At 48.1% G+C, this 15628-nt stretch overlaps 1 protein-coding gene across 1 annotated transcript in view; it reads left to right on the top strand.

Moving 5' to 3' along the window:
- NSF (N-ethylmaleimide sensitive factor, vesicle fusing ATPase) overlaps positions 1–15628 on the top strand; it is a 138868-nt gene that overhangs the window by 59850 nt on the left and 63390 nt on the right. Inside the window, exon 9 of the mRNA XM_008061589.2 lies at positions 10301–10500. Within this exon, the coding sequence (XP_008059780.1) occupies positions 10301–10500 (200 nt within the window). The remainder of the gene's footprint in view (positions 1–10300; positions 10501–15628) is intronic.

Raw genomic sequence — 15628 nt, 5'->3', positions numbered from 1 at the left:
CTGCCTTCTGCTTGGACCTTCTCCCCATTTCTGTGGAGTGGCTTCTGCTGTGTGTCTTGGGCTAAGCTCAGGTCCTTCCAGTGTCAGGAGACTCCCTCTTCCTGGAAGCTGCACTCCATATGGGGCCACCCGTAGGCCAGAACCTTCTTCATGTCAAGATGAGATGTATATATCTTTCTAGCTCCTGCTACAAGCTCCTGTTCTTCCCTGAGACTGCACAGAGCAAGCATAGAACCCACCTGCTTCTGGCTTGGTGGGTTCATCCAGCCAGTTCTTGATCTGCACAACCACGTAGAGAGCAGCATGCACGACATACAAGTACGTCCCTCCTTGCCACTGCCTTTGATAGCCTTTGGCGGATGTGGTTCTGGTGCTGCGCTTAAACTGGAAGCCAGCTGGGACCCCCAGGCATCAGCCACTGCTCAAAGCCCACCTTATACTTCCTTCCCACATCACAGACTGTGTTGTCCACAAAATGAGTGACATGCTCCTGTCTCGTGCAACTTTGATGGAGACCACTTCTGATTTCTTACCATCCTGCCTTCTCTTGCATAAAACTCGTGTTTGCTGTAGTTTTTTTCCCTTTTAAATACCTCAAAGTTGATTGACAATTTTTCCTCACTGCAGCTTGCCTCTAATAACATCTAGAGAAAACGAAGTCATTATACGCCTTTGTAAAATAGCTGAACAAACAGAAATTTGTGACTTTTCTGGATAATGTTTTGAAAGATGGTAAACAGTAAACATTGCTGTTATTCCTTGTGCAACAGAAAGTAAAGCTATGTATTTTAAGAAAAGCATTCTGATGAGTGTAGTTGATATTGTCTGAATGTCTTCATGTGTCACTTTCATCTGTGGGGCTGGATCTGCCTGTCACGGGATGAGGGCCTGACTGCTCAGACTTTAAGATCAGAAGTCACTTTAAGCTACTGGTAGCCCATACCTTAAAGCCTGTAAAGTCCTCCCCACCAAAACTGGTCTGCTTATGATCCCTGGATGTCAACACCTGCGGCTCAGGCAGAATCCAAGTCCTGTGTGTTGGAGGATTGCTGGTTTACCTAAGAGTGTCACCAGAAGCCAGGGGGACAAGGACATACAGGTTATTACGAGTCTCCCTCCAGCTAAGAGCAGAGGGTGGGCTGGGGGACCTGGCACTGCAGATACACGTGGGGATGGAGTGCCCAGAAGTAGCCCCCGCTCCTCCCAGAGAATCAGGTAGTCCAGTGAGTGCCAGCAAAGCAGAGCGCTCACCCCCAAGAAAGGCAGTGGCCTTTCAGGGTCTGGCAGTTGGGAGCGATGAGCATGCTTGCAGCTTCAGAGATAAAAGGGAGCGTGGGAAGAAAAGCAGCCTTGCCGTGGTGGGACGGGACAGATGCGGGGGAAGCAGGGCTGGTTGTGGTAGCTTGGCTTCTGTGAACGGGCTACATGTTGACCCCAAGTGCTGGAAAGCTTGAGGAATCAGTATGGATTGCTCTGTGTGAGGCATGAGAGAAGCAGGCAGGGTTTATTTTATTTTGTTTGTGCACATGTATGGGGTGCAGTATAGTGACCAAGTCAGGATGCTGAGGGTGTCTGTGACCTGCGCACAACATGGTTGGGTTGTAGCCTCCATACTGCTGGAGCCTGTGGCCCGCCACCCTTCAGCTCATGTGATGCTTGTCTTTTTTGACTGGCTTCCATCACTTAAGACAGTGGCCTTCAGTACCATCCATGCTGCAGCAGGTGACATGACTTCACTCATTTTTATGGCTGAATAGTGTTCCCTTGTGCAGAGCAGGCAGAGTTGTCACTGATAGGATCCTTGCTAGGGGAGAGGCTAGCACCTTGCAGAGTACCTGCCTCCTCAAGTGCAGGATGGTCTCTGAAGCTCTGGGGTCCCTGCCCTCTGCTGCTGTGCTCACCGGAGGCGTGTCTGTCCTCACTGGGACTTTATAATTTGCAGCATTCACAGGAGAGTAGTGATAGATGAAATTTTAGGAGCCAGATAGACACAGCTGTCCTCTCAGAAGGCATTTGGCAAGTCTAATCATAATTTATTTCCAGGCTTCGTGGTCACCTAATTGTGACCCGATTCTCACGTAACATCTGGGAGTCCGGTTCCTGACCATCCCTCGTCTACAACAAAATGAGAAAAATAAGCTAATATGAAATAGTAGCCATTATTTGTGAGCGCTTCCTGTGCAGCAGAAAGCATTCCAGGTGCTGCAAGCCTTGTGCTTAACCCTCATAACAGCCTCTGAGATGGTTACTGTTCATGTTTCTGGCTAGTCAGTGGAAGACCCTGGATGTGAACCCAGGTAAGCTGTCTCCAGGGTTCCCACTCTCAACGCTGTATATAGAATGGGGTTTACCTGACAAAAAAAGCTGTCCTTTAATCTGAGATCTTGTCTGTCCTGCCCCCCTTTTTTTTTTTTTTTTTTGAGTTGGAGTCTCACTCTGTTGCCCAGCCTCGACCTGCTGGATTTTGGCAATCCTTCCGCCTCAGCCTTGCAAGTAGCCGGAACTACAGGCGCGTTCTCCCATGCCTGGCTAATTTTTGATTTTATGATAGAGATGAGGTCTCACCAAGTTGCCCAGGTGGGTCTCGAACCCACGGGCTCAGGCAATCCACTCACCTCAGCCTCCCAAAGCACTGGAATTATAGGCCAAGTACTGGGATTACAGGCTGAGTCACCGAGCCCAACCTCTTTTGATATTAAAATGTATTTTCTTACCTGAAACGGAGGTGATAGACCATGTCAGGTTTCTTTGTTTTGTTTTTTAAAGAAATCTTCCCCGTGTAAAATAAAAACTAAACAACCCAAAAGACAGTGCTTCTGCCCGGTTTTCAAAAACAACAACAGAAGTTCTTCTGCTAGTTTGTGAAATTCGAGGCTGAGAATCATGGGGCAGAAAAGTGGGCTCCTAGTAACTTTTATATTCTCTGGAGATTTTCATCAGCTCTATCCTCCAATTTCCTATTTAATCCAGTCAATTCTCACCTGTCTTGCAGCTGACCACAAAGCATACTTCTGGCTTTTTTGACAAATATCTACTTTGCAAAATAATTAAAATGCAACTTTGTGGTTCAGATTATCATCGTTGTCTAGAATGAGAGGCAAATCAGTTGTGTCCTAACCGCTTTAGAATGTGGCCCTGTATGTGATGGTCTAGTATCTCATTCGCTTACTAAACAGTGGTATTCACATTTGCTCTGTTTCTTTGGCATTTTATATTATTCACGCCTTCACTAATAACTGTTACATAATAACAAATTAATAAACACTCATACTTTCGTTGTTAGTACCATTTGGAGCACACAGCTGGCGGGCGAAGGGGCCCTGCTGGAGGGGCTGGGAGGGGTGAGAGGCGCCCCTCACCCCCAGTGCAGTCTGGTGTGCTTCCTGCATCTCTGTCAGGGGGCTTGGGCATCCTTGTTGGTCAGTGCTCTGCAGCCTGTTCTTGCAGGTTTTTTTTTCTTACCACCTCCTTGTTTTGTTTTCCCTACGGTTCTTAGCACATGACCTCCTCATTTCTGTAAGCTTTCCCCTCAGTGTGCCTCTGCCTCCACCCTTGGGTTACACCCAAGACTGCCTTCACCTGCGACCACATCCCCCAGGGAGCTCAGAACCGAGGTCGTGCTCCCAGCGACCCCCCACTTTGCTGGCTCCTTTCTCCTGTCCCAGCTCCACAGTCAGGCCCCCTGGAACCTCTGCCAGCTTCGCTCCGTCAACTCCCAGGCCCCCGCTTCCCTCTGCCCAGCTTAGACTCTGTGGTCTGACGCTCACCCTTGCACATGTGCTTGGCTGCCTTGCTCTCATCCCATGTGTTGACGTCCTGTGTGTCGAGGCTGAGTGCCTGAGCCAGTGTCTGGCTGCTCACACACTCAGGACAACACAAAGCTGCAGCGTCTGTCCTTGCTGTGGAACTGGGAGCCAGAACAAGGCGGCATGCAGAGGTTCTTGGACTGGGCATTCTGGCCTGCCTTCTGTCCTGGTCCAGCCAGTGTGATCTCCTCCCTCTGAGATAGCTGGTAACTCCCTCCTCTCCCAGCTGTCATTGCCTCCTCCCTGGCTCCATCCCAGCCTCCGATGACCTGGGTCTTTATTTGACCGATAAAATAGAAGCGATTGGAAAAGAATTTCCTCATCTTACCACCATACAGGGATCATTGGTTGGAGAAGAGAGACAGTATGACATCCCAGATTACCACTTGCTCCTGTACTCAGTAGAATTAGCAATGTAAACCCAAACCTGTGCTTGCAAGTTATGACCATTTTGCTTTTCACTACCACCTTCCTTTCTGTTACTATGACCAAGAGTTAGTGTCGTGTGTGTGTGTGTGTGTGTGCGCACCTCATCCAAATAAAAGTAGGTATTTCTTAGAAAATGATTAACGGGAGCAATTAGCAAAGCAAGCAGCTAAGTTCTTGGACACAGGAAATCGAGCCAGGTGTGATGTTGTGTGCCTGTCGTCCCAGCTACTCAGGAGGCTGACGGCAGGAGGAACAGGAGGTCAGGGCTGCAATGAGCTATGATCGTGTCACTGCACTCCAGCCTGGGCAACACAGCAAGACCCCCATCTCCACAAAAGGTAAAAGAAATTAGCCAGGTGTGGTGGAATACAACTGTAATTCCAGGCCTTTGGAAGGCCACGGCAGGAGGTTTGCTTGAGATCAGGTGTTCGAGGTTGTCGTGAGCTATGATCATGCTACTTTACTCTGGCCTGGGTGACATAGTGAGACCCTGTCTCTAAAAAAAAATTACCGACTGGGCTTGGTGGCTCAGCCTGTAATGCCAGCACTTTGGGAGGCCGAGGCAAGTGGATCGCCTGAGCCCGCGGGTTCGAGACCCACCCGGGCAACTTGGTGAGACTTCGTCTCTACAATAAATAAAATTGAAAAAATTAGCCAGGTGTGGTAGCGCACTCCTGTAGTTCTGGCTACTTGGAAGGTTGAGGTGGAAGGATCCCCGGTGCCCAATAGGTTGAGGCTGCAGTGACCGGGAGCATGCCACCGCACTCCAGTCTGGGTGACAGAGACTCTAACTCAAAAAAAAAAAAAAATTACCTGGAAACAGGAAATTGCAAGAAGTGCTTTGGGACTGTGCTTGGAACTCTAGCATGAGCCTGCCTCAGTTATTGGGTCAGTTACGAGGAAGGAGACAGGATGGTACTGATTTGGAGATGGAGTGAAGGCCCAGGCGTGTTGAACATGGAGGAAACCTTGTTGAGAACAGCTGTGTCACTGCTTTTACTTCGTACTGTTGGCAGGAAAGTTATTCAACAGAATTGAACCGTTAGCGTGTTGACTCCAATGTTGAGTTGGTTTGCTCCTGTTACTTACCACGTCCCTAGTCTTCAAGATTCAGTTTTGGAAAAAGAGAGGTGGCCAAACCAAAAAGTCAAGCCCTTTTCTGCCAGCTTGGTGAAATGTGTATTTATAGCTGTGAGTGAGAGCCACCCGGCAGCGTGAGGTGCTTATAAATCCAACAAGAGCACGGGCCCTGCTTTCACCTGGGCCTCGTGTGCCCCAGTTGCCTGCGCACCGGTGTCTGCACAGGCACAGTCTCCGGGCTTCTGGTTCCCTGTGCTCTCTAGGCCTCCCCGCATTCCCAATGTCCTCTCCGATGCTCTCAGCACAGCCTTCTCTCCCTCTGCTCACCTGGGCTCAGAGGGCTAGGTGTCCTAAACCCTCTCACTGCCCCTTCTGCTGCCAGCCCTGGGCATGACCTCCATACCCATTGACTGCTTCGCTTTCTTCCACATGAGAGGTAGGGCTCAGCCCCAAGTGCCCCCAGATGGAACACCCGTGGCCCAGAGCAGCAGGAGCAGCCTGATTTCTGAATCCCCCGGCCTCTCCTCAGAGCCCCACCCTCTGTCTCAGCTGCATTCAACCTGGCCGTCACATCCCTCAGCTTATAAGCCTTCCATGGCTTATGAGTGCAGAGCAGGCATCTAGACACACTGAGCAGTAGTTCTGATGCCTCCTAGGAGCTTGTACCCTGTGTGTAACATGCCTGCCCCCTGAGCCTTATGACCACAGCACGGATTTCCTGGCTCTCCACCTGCCCCGCGCCGTCTTCTCGCGTCCTAGGTCGCCTGCTCAGGCTGGATCCCTCAAGCCGCCCTTGACTTTCCACTTTGGCTCCCTAGGGCCTCTGGGCTCTGACATCTCTCACACCTTCCTTCTTTCCCCTGCTGTGTCCTGTGGCTGCCGCCTCTTTGTGCTCGGCCTCTTATCGGAGTATTTCAGTAGGATGCTCAGGAGCTTTAAATCTGGCTTCATGGGTGATCCTCGGGGACTTGGGAACCCTTTCAGAGGGAGTCTGCATGTCTTGTATGTGTGCATTTTTCTGGGTGGTTCCTGAGACTAGCGCATGAGAGGAAAGTGAGAAGCGGAGTGAGAACGCGACCGCCCATGTCAGCTCTGACTCCTCCTCTGCCACCTGCCCTTCGCCTTCCACCCACTGATCCTGCACCTGGTCTCTGGACAGCGAGGAGGTAAAGGGGCTGTTAAGGAAAAGTCACAGTTGTTAGGTCAGCTTGGCAGCCAGCCCTGGAGGGCAGAGCTCCCAGCATCAGAGCCAGGCTTCACCGTCCCTGAGAAACTTGGGAGAGGGCTGGGCATTGGGGGGAAGGTTGCCTCCGGGGCCACTGGACCAGAGACCTGGAAAGGGTGTGACAGAAACCTGGAGCCAACTGGTACGTGGGTGTCCCTGAAGAAGGCCAAGAGCATTCCACTAGCCAGCCAGCCTTCCTCCGCTGGCTTGTTCTCCAGTTCTCCAGTTCTCCCTCTGCTCCACAGCAAGAAGGCGTTTTTCTGACCAGTCTCATCCAGCACCTTTTGTGGTTGGTCACCTGAAAAACAAGTTAAAGCCCATGGGCACAGCATTGGCACCTGCAGTTCGAAGCCTGCTGTCCTCACTCAGGACTCCTCTGTGACCCTGCCCTGCCCCTTGATCAAGCTTGTCTCTCCTTCAGGTGCCATTTCCTCTCCCTTGCCCAATTGTGAACTCCTCATCCTCGCAGGCCCAGGTGGAATGTGCCTTCTTCCTCGGGTGCATCCCTAACTTCCTGCCGTCGCCTTGGCAGAGTCCCACCCTCCAGCTGGATTCCAGAAGCATTTCATGCATCTCTGATAATGTCACATTGTGTTGCAGATGGCCTATTTTTATTTCTGTGTTTCCTCCTAAGCCAGGAATGACTATGGCTAGGGACTCTCTTTCACGTTTGTATCCCTAACACCTAGTCTAAACATATGCTTTTGTTGAGTGGAATTAGTTATAGAGAGTTTTTATGACTTACGTAAAATTAGAGACCGATGGCTTATTTAATAAGTCAGAATGGGCTCTAATAACAGTAGTAATAACAGAGTCCCTTCCACTGCTTGTTCAAGTGGCTTCTTCCTTTCTAGAAGTGGATTTACATGTTTGTATATTTTTGATGTACTTATTTGAGATCTTAGAAGAATTACCATTCTAATACTCTAGAGCTCCTATGATATTCCTGTTGTTGTCATATTAAATATAGTGTATCATTTTTATAGGTCTATATTATATAAGTCCTGTGGATATGATTTTCTCTCTTTTTCTCTTAACCTTCATTCATGGCAATGTTTTGTGAATTTGCTTATTTTATAAGATCTGAGTAAATTTAATCTAACACATTAGATTGAGCATTTTCCATGCACAAAACCGGAGTTGCAAAGTTAAGAGCCCCTTGTTTATATATGATTTAGTTTGTTTTGCTCAGTCATTGCAAACTCGATTTTTAGGTGATAAAATTAGCTCAGCTGTGAAAGTCAGCACTGTTCCATAAATTAAGAACTTCAAATGGTTTTTAAAATGGCCTTCTGAAGCCGGGCTCGGTGGCTCAGCCTGTAATCCCACACATTTGGGAGGCTGAGGTGAGTGGATTGCCTGAGCCCGTAGGTTCGAGACCCGCCTGGGCAGGCGAGACCTCATCTCTACAATAAATAAAAATAAAATTAGCCGGGCGTGGTAGCGCGCGCCTGTAGTTCCGGCTACTTGGAAGGCTGAGGCGGCAGGATCGCCAGAGCCCAGCAGGTCGAGACTGCGGTGGCCGGGAGCTCCGGCCACTGCACTCCAGTCTGGGCGACAATGAGACACCAACTCAAGAAAATAAAAAATAAAATAAAATGGCCTTCTGTCCCTCATATTCTTTGAATTTTATTGGCAAAGAATCAACATGCACTTCTCTGCATGAGTTTAGTACCTGCTACATGCCAGACGTGATGTGGAGTCAGTGCAGCAGTGCTCACCCTTGAATAGCTGGCAGATGCGGAGAGAAGTGTCAACGCACAATTGCAGTGTAAGTCTCACAGAAGAGGAAGGAAGAGTCCTCCTCCTTTGAGAACCGAGGTTGAGGATGGATATGTCTCCTGGTGAGTGTACAGATGAGTAGGGAGCTGAGGGTCTTTTTTTTATTCAGTCGGGCAAGTGGGAAGCTTGTGGCATGTGGCCCTTGAGAAGAACATGGCGCTCTGGGTGACCAGGGAGAGTGCCATGGACCCAGAGACAAGTCAGGGGAGTTGAGAAGGCAGTGAGAGCAGACGCAGCATGGCTTAGGCATACTGGCTTGCTGGGGATGGCTGTCAGCACCTGGCGCAGCCTCCTCTGCTCTGTGGCCAGGGTGGGCACAGTGGAGCCACATTACGTTCAGGACTCCTGGGATGGCTATGCGAAGGCCAGGGAGTCGAGGCCTTCAGAGAAAGCATGGCCTGCTAGCGAAGGAAGTGTCGGGAAGAGGAAGTAGACACTTGGAGAAAGAGAGGAGGCCTAGACACTGGGGTGAGAGGCTGGTGCAGTGCAGGCTCCCAGCAAATCCTATTCTTGCCTTCCTGGGTCACCCCTCCCTGTACCTGCCTCACCACCACCACCACGGGCATCTGCTGTGACTTGGCATGCAAATTGTGATGTTCACTGTTGGCTTGATGGGGAAGGTCAGGAGCCGGACTTCAGCGTCCTCCCCAGTGTGTTCCTGTGACTCAGATGCTGGCAGTGCTCGGTGGTCCTGGCCCCTCAGAGCAGGCTCAGGGCTTATGCCCTCACCTCCCCACCATATATACTAGAAGGACGGGTCAGGGCTCTCTCATCAGAGAATCACTCTGATGAGAAGGGCTAAGACCCTACACCTTCGAGGCTTTCCACAAGTTCCCCTTTTCCCCACACACTTATCACCTTTAAGGATTTGAAGGGGATCTTTTCTCAGCAGAAGCAAAGGCCATTATGGCAACTCAGAGGGTCTTTCTCCTCCTCAGACTCTCAGGCTTCTGTAGGACTGTGTGCGTCTTGGGATTTGTTTTACATGCATTTTCAAGTATGTTGTACTTTTTTCTCAAAGATATGCTTTTTAACGCTTCCATTTGAAACCTGGGCAAACCATTTTCCATGGAGACATACTGTTTTACATTTCGGAAATTTTCTTTTTCGCCCATAGATGTGAGTATTTCACTGAAATCTGGTAATCTTACTTCACAGCATAGCATAAAGCAGTAGCTTATCAGAAAGGGCCACGTGTCGCGACTGTGAAGCTGAGAGAAGGGCGAGGGGCCCTGGTGAGTCAACAGAAGCCACAGGCCTTCTTGCCTTAAGCGGAGCGAGTGCGTGTGTAAGCTGGCTAAAGACTCGGGGCCTAGGCCTTCAGGCTGGTCCTCTGGGATTGTGATGGGGCACCTTTAAGGCATCAACAGCACTTGCCTAGAAGGTCACTGAGTGCCACTCTGGGAACTTTGCCTCCTTTGGGTTGCTCTAAGAAGCGTGGGCCTCGCTTGCTGTTAGTCCCATGAGCTGAGACATTCAACGTAGTCCTTGCAGTCCTTGGTGTCCACCTGGATCCCATGTGTTGCTCCACACCCATCTGTCCCAGACACACGTGCCCTTTGTCAGGTGCATGTGTTGACAGGTAGACTTGTTATTCTGTGACTAAGACAGCGCCCATAGCCTACTGTGGTATGATATATTTGCCTAAGGACAGATTTTTACTTCCTGACCTTTAAAGTATAGGATAATGAAAATAAGTATCATTTCCTCATGAGAGTCAGAGTTGCAAGTGTTTGTTCAAAGTGGTAGCTCACATATGCCTTTTCAAAGACCTTTATCCAGTCCTCAAATGTTAGTATTGTTACAGGAATTGTTTCTGTATTTTCAGTTGTTTATTCTTGCTCATGGCACGTGAATGTTCATATATGTAAACAGCATCACTGTGTTTTCCCTGAAGTGCATATGAAGAGGAAAGAAAACTTTAATCTTGCTTGGATTTTAGTTGGTTGCTGTGAGACTGTTTTCTCCTCCTTTCCAGGTTGCAAACACGTGAAAGGCATCCTGTTGTACGGGCCTCCCGGCTGCGGGAAAACGCTCTTGGCTCGACAGATCGGCAAGATGTTGAATGCAAGAGAGCCCAAAGTGGTCAACGGGCCGGAAATCCTCAACAAGTACGTGGGCGAGTCAGAGGCCAACATCCGCAAGCTCTTCGCCGATGCTGAGGAGGAGCAGAGGAGGGTAATGTAAACGCAGGTCTCATTCAGTGGAAGTATGTGACCGTTGCATGATGGACAGGATCCAGTGCTGTGGTAGCAAGCCTCTCACTCCAGTCTGTGTTTTGACATGACTTGCAGGCAGAATTTACTTACACTTGGTCAAGACATGGCACAACACCGGGGTTTGTAGGGGGCTTCCATGGTGTATGTGGATGTCATGACCCATCTGTTCATGATACAAAGGTAGGTGACTGTGTGAGCCAAAGGCTTTGCGAACACAGATCACGACTATATTTTCAGGCGACACTTACTCCATTGTGCTTCCAGAGAAACGTGTTCACTTATCCATAGGCAGACTTACAGAATGATGGATATGGAAGGTCCATGTGCAGAAAGCTGTCTTCACGCTGAGGCCACTCAGTGGTAGCATGACCAGACTGAGTTGGCAGAGCTCCAGGGAAAACCTGATCTGGTCTTAGGGAAGAAAAAGTTATTTAAAAATCAAACCAGAGTTTACTAATTATGGTAGTTAATTAAACACATCAATTTGAGGGCCACAGGGTGTGCCTGTGAGAGTATTTCTGGATGAAATTAACATTTGAACTGTAGAGCAACGTGCCCTCCCACCTGAGCAGGCCCCATCCCATCAGTTTAAGCCCTGAACAGATAAAAAAGGCTGACTCCCATGTGAGTAAGAGGGAGTTTCCTCCTGTCTCTTGCCTGGAGCTGGGACCTTGGCTTTTCCTGCCTTTGCTGCTGCTGGGTCTCAAGCCGGAGGCCTTGGGACTGGAACCACGCCTTCAGCTCTCCTGGGTCTGCGGGTTGCTGACTGCAAACCTCAAGGCTTCTCGGCCTTTGTAATTGCAGATTTATCATAAGGAATTGGCCAACACAGTTATAGAGGCTGACACACACAGAAAGAGATTCATCATAAGGATATGCACAGGCACACACATACCCTGTTGGTTCTGTTTCTCTGAAGAACCCTGATTAACATGCGAATAATAACATATTTCATTAGCAAAGTCTAAGAACAATGCCATGAGATTTATGGTTCTGGTCATACAGTAGATGAGGTAATCTGAAAACTTTCTTTCTGTGGTCACCTTCAAATGCTGGGTATACCCTGTACCCTCTAAATATGTACAGTTACATGCCAATTAAAAACAAAATAAAACTTAACTCTGAGTAAAGTGTAACTAAAATTATTTTAAATGCACAGTTGAATTCTTAGGAAAGAAAAGTTAATCTCCAAAAAATTAGCGTGGCAAGACAGGAGCTGGAGATTCCAGTTTCATGATGTGTGGGCTTGGGTTTCAATACCCAACAGGAAGCCGAACCCACTGGTGGTAGGGACGGGGCAATGGAACTTCAGATCTCAGGCTGCGGTAAATCCTCAGACTTAGGGAGCACCACAGGCCAAAGCAGGGTACATACAAAGTCATTTATTTGTAGGTCTCTGGAGAGTGCCAGAGAAAGGGGGTTGTGACTGTAATGAAAACAGCAGGCGAGAGAACACCCGCCGCCACCACAGAGAAATCACTGAAACATTTACCTGTCTCCCTGGGATCTGCAGTGAGAGCCAGGAACTCTCCCATAGGGATCCTAAACTTTGGTACTTTGCTTATGCTGGTTTAGGAATTGAATAAATATATACTACCATTAGGTGCAGTGGCTCACGCCTGCCATCCCAGCATTCTGGGAGGTGGAGGCAAGTGGATTGCCTGGATCCAGTGGTTCAAGACCATCCCAGGCAACTCGATTGAGACCTCCTCTCTATAATAAGTCAAAAAATTAACTGGGCATGGTGGTGCACCCCTGTGTTCCAAATACTTGGAAGACTGAGGCAGAAGAATCACCCAGCAGGTTGAGGCTGCGGTGGCTGTGAGCGTGCCACTGCACTCCAGCCTGGGTGACAGAGTGAGACCCTGACTCAAAATAAGTGAATGAATGAATGAATCAACCAATCAAACAAACAATAAATCAAAGAGATAAATAAGTAAATAAAACAGATAAACAAGTAAATAAAACATAAATAAATAAAATTATAAATGTAAACATTTGTAAATGTAAATATATGATGCCTATGTGGCTTGTGATCCTTAAACTGATATATTAATTGAAAAGTTATCCAGCCGGGCTCGGTGGCTCAGCCTCTAATCCCGCGCCTTTGGGAGGCTGAGGTGAGTGGATTGCCTGAGCCCACGGGTTCGAGACCTGCCTGGGCAACTTGGTAATAAATCAAAAAATCAGCTGGGCATGGTAGCACATGCCTGTAATTCCAGCTACTCGGAAGGCTGAGGCAGAAGGATTGCCGGAGCCCAGCAGGTCAAGGCTGCGATGGCCGGGAGCCGCCACTGCACTCCAGTCTGGGCGACAGAGTGAGACTCCAACTCAAAAAAAAAAAGAAAGTTATCCATGTACAATGGCTCATGCTTGTAATCCCAGATATTTGGGAGGCTGATGTGGGAGGATTGCTTGAGGCCAGGAATTTATGACGAGCCAGGACAACATAGGGAGACCCCATCTCTACAAAGTAACCAAGCGTAGTGGTACATGCATGTAGTCCCAGCTACTCAGGAGTCTGAGGTGGAAGGACCTCTTGAGCACAGGGGTTTGAGGTTGCAGTGAGCTGTGATCACATCACTGCACTCCAGACTGGGTAGCAGAGTAAGACTCTTAAAAAAAAAGTTCTAGATTAGCAAAACTATAGGTTATAAAATATAAGTAAACCCCAAGGGATACCTTAGCAACCTTGGCCACAAGATATTCTCACAGGGGAAGCTGAAATAGCTTCAAGAAATGGAAGATGTACCCATCAAAAGTTAAAACTCATCCCCATAAGGCAGTGAGTGTCAACTGGAAAGAGAAGCGGCAAACAGAAGAGCAGACCTGAAGATATCACTCAGTGTAGCATAGCGGAATAGGGGTTGGAAAACATGAAGGTTGAGCTTACAGAGTTAAAATGAGAAGTCAAATAGAATGATGCAGAGGCGATATTCAAAGAAAGAATGGCTTAAAATTTTCTAGAATTGATAAAAGGCTGGGTGCAGTGGCTCAAGCCTGTCATCCCAATACTTTGGGAGACTGAGGCAAGAGTATTGCCTGAGTCCAGGAGTTCGAGATCTCCCTGGGCAACTTGTGAGACCTCATCTCTACAGTAAATCAAAAAAATGAGCTGGATATGATGACGCGTGCCTGTGGTTCCAGCTACTTGGAAGGCTGAGGAGGAAGCATCGCCGGAGCCCAGCAGTCGAGGCTGCGGTGGCCGGGAGCGTGCCACTGCCCTCCAGCCTGGGCGACAGAGTGAGACTCCAACTCAAAAAAAGAAAAAAAAAACAATAACAATGATTAACATTTAAAATCTAGCAAGCTTGGCTAAGTCTAATCTAGCCTGTTGTGTACTGCCTTTTCCTGTTCTTGCTGAGGGAGGTGAGTCGCACATGTTGCTGTCACAGCAGCCCTCTAGTACCCAGGCCTGCTTGCTGGTGCTCAGCTGTTCAGTGGTTTCTCTCCTCGCTCCAGCATTGCCTCAAGCGCCCTTCCACCTTCTGGCCTCTGACTGGCTCACCTGGTTCCACAGGTGGGTCTGGGTGGGTCAGTGCAAGCCCCGTAACTGTTTCAGTTTTTCAGAAAGTTCCAGAACCAATTCAGTTTTACAGCTTATCCCTAATAATACAGTTTTTTGCCTCTCCAAATATCTTGACCCTCAGTATATCAAGAAAATAGTCATCACCATTTACTATCTGGATTGAGGTGAACCCCCCCCTTTTTTGAGTTGGAATCTCATTCTGTCACCCAGGCTGGAGTGCAGTGGCACACTCACAGCCACACTCATCCTGCTGGGCTCAGGCGATCCTTCCACCTCAGCCTTCCAAGTAGCTGTAACTATAGGCGTGCACCACCACTCCCACCTAATTTTTTCGATTTATTGTAGAGACAAGGTCTCATCATGTTGCCCAGACTAATCTTGAACCCTTGGGCTCAGGCATTCCTTTTGCCTCAGCCTTCCCAAAATGCTGGGATTACAAGCTTAAGCCACTGCGCCTGGCCAAATGAATCCCTTTAAAAAATTTAAGTTATTTTCTAAATAATTTACAAACATAAAGATAAAAGGATAGTTAAAAAAACTATTGAAAAATTAAATACTTAAGAAATATTTGGAACATTTATGTATACATAGTGAGACACCTTGGGGGCAGGACCCAAATTTATGCGTGAATCTGTTTATGTTTCATCTACATTTTATACATATAGCCTGAATAATTTTCTTATAATGAAACAAAGTTAATGTACATCGAGCCATCAGACAGCAAAGGTGCCACCATCTCAGTCACCCGTGTGAACATTCTGTGGTTGGTTTTCTGATTGTGATTGGTTTTCTGACTCTGAATTTGTATGCTACTCATAAGCAACCATCTTCTTACCCTTAGTCACAGAGGAGTCAGTACCTGGCAGGAAAAAATATAATATATCATTCATGCCATTAAAAGTAGTGTGTCCAGGGCGACTGAACCCCATAGGAGCTGTTGCACTGTTGAACAGTCGGGTTCAGTCCCTGCCTGAGATGCGGGGTTTTGAGTAAAGGTTACTCGACAGTAACCCCCTTGGGGACGCTGAATAGACTGTGTGTTGGCGCGTTTCAGATTTTGGATTTTAGGATAGAGGCTACTCACCCTGTAAACCCAAGTTAGGCAGGTGCCTCTGATGCAGCTGACTATTCATCAGGTGTCCTACATGGGCCTGTGAATACCAGTTCTAGACTTGAGATGCAGCTGACTGGTCACGTGTGTTCTGCATGGGCTGTGAATACTAATTCTAGACTTCACATGCAGCTCTGATCCTGGATTCTCGCTGTCATTACTTGTTGTTCCTCTTCCTGTACTTATGTCATCAAAACACAGTACTTTAAGAATGTTATGAAAAAACATGGAACCAACCATGTTGACCATGGAAGCTGGACTGGATTAAAAAACTGTGGTATATGTACACAATGGAATATTATGCAGCCATAAAGGACAAACATATGTGTCTTCTCAGCAACTTGGATGGATCTGGAGTCGATCATACTCAGTGATCTATCACAGAATCAAAGAACAGAGTACCATATGTTCTCACTCACAAGCAGACCTTGAACAATTATCATAATA

Source organism: Carlito syrichta, unplaced genomic scaffold, assembly GCF_000164805.1.
Source record: "Carlito syrichta isolate Samal-C Ts95f unplaced genomic scaffold, Tarsius_syrichta-2.0.1 Scaffold94750, whole genome shotgun sequence".
In the NCBI taxonomy this organism is placed as follows: Eukaryota; Metazoa; Chordata; class Mammalia; order Primates; family Tarsiidae; genus Carlito; species Carlito syrichta.
Note: the sequence above shows the minus strand (reverse complement) of the source record. Positions and strands in the feature narration are given on the sequence as shown.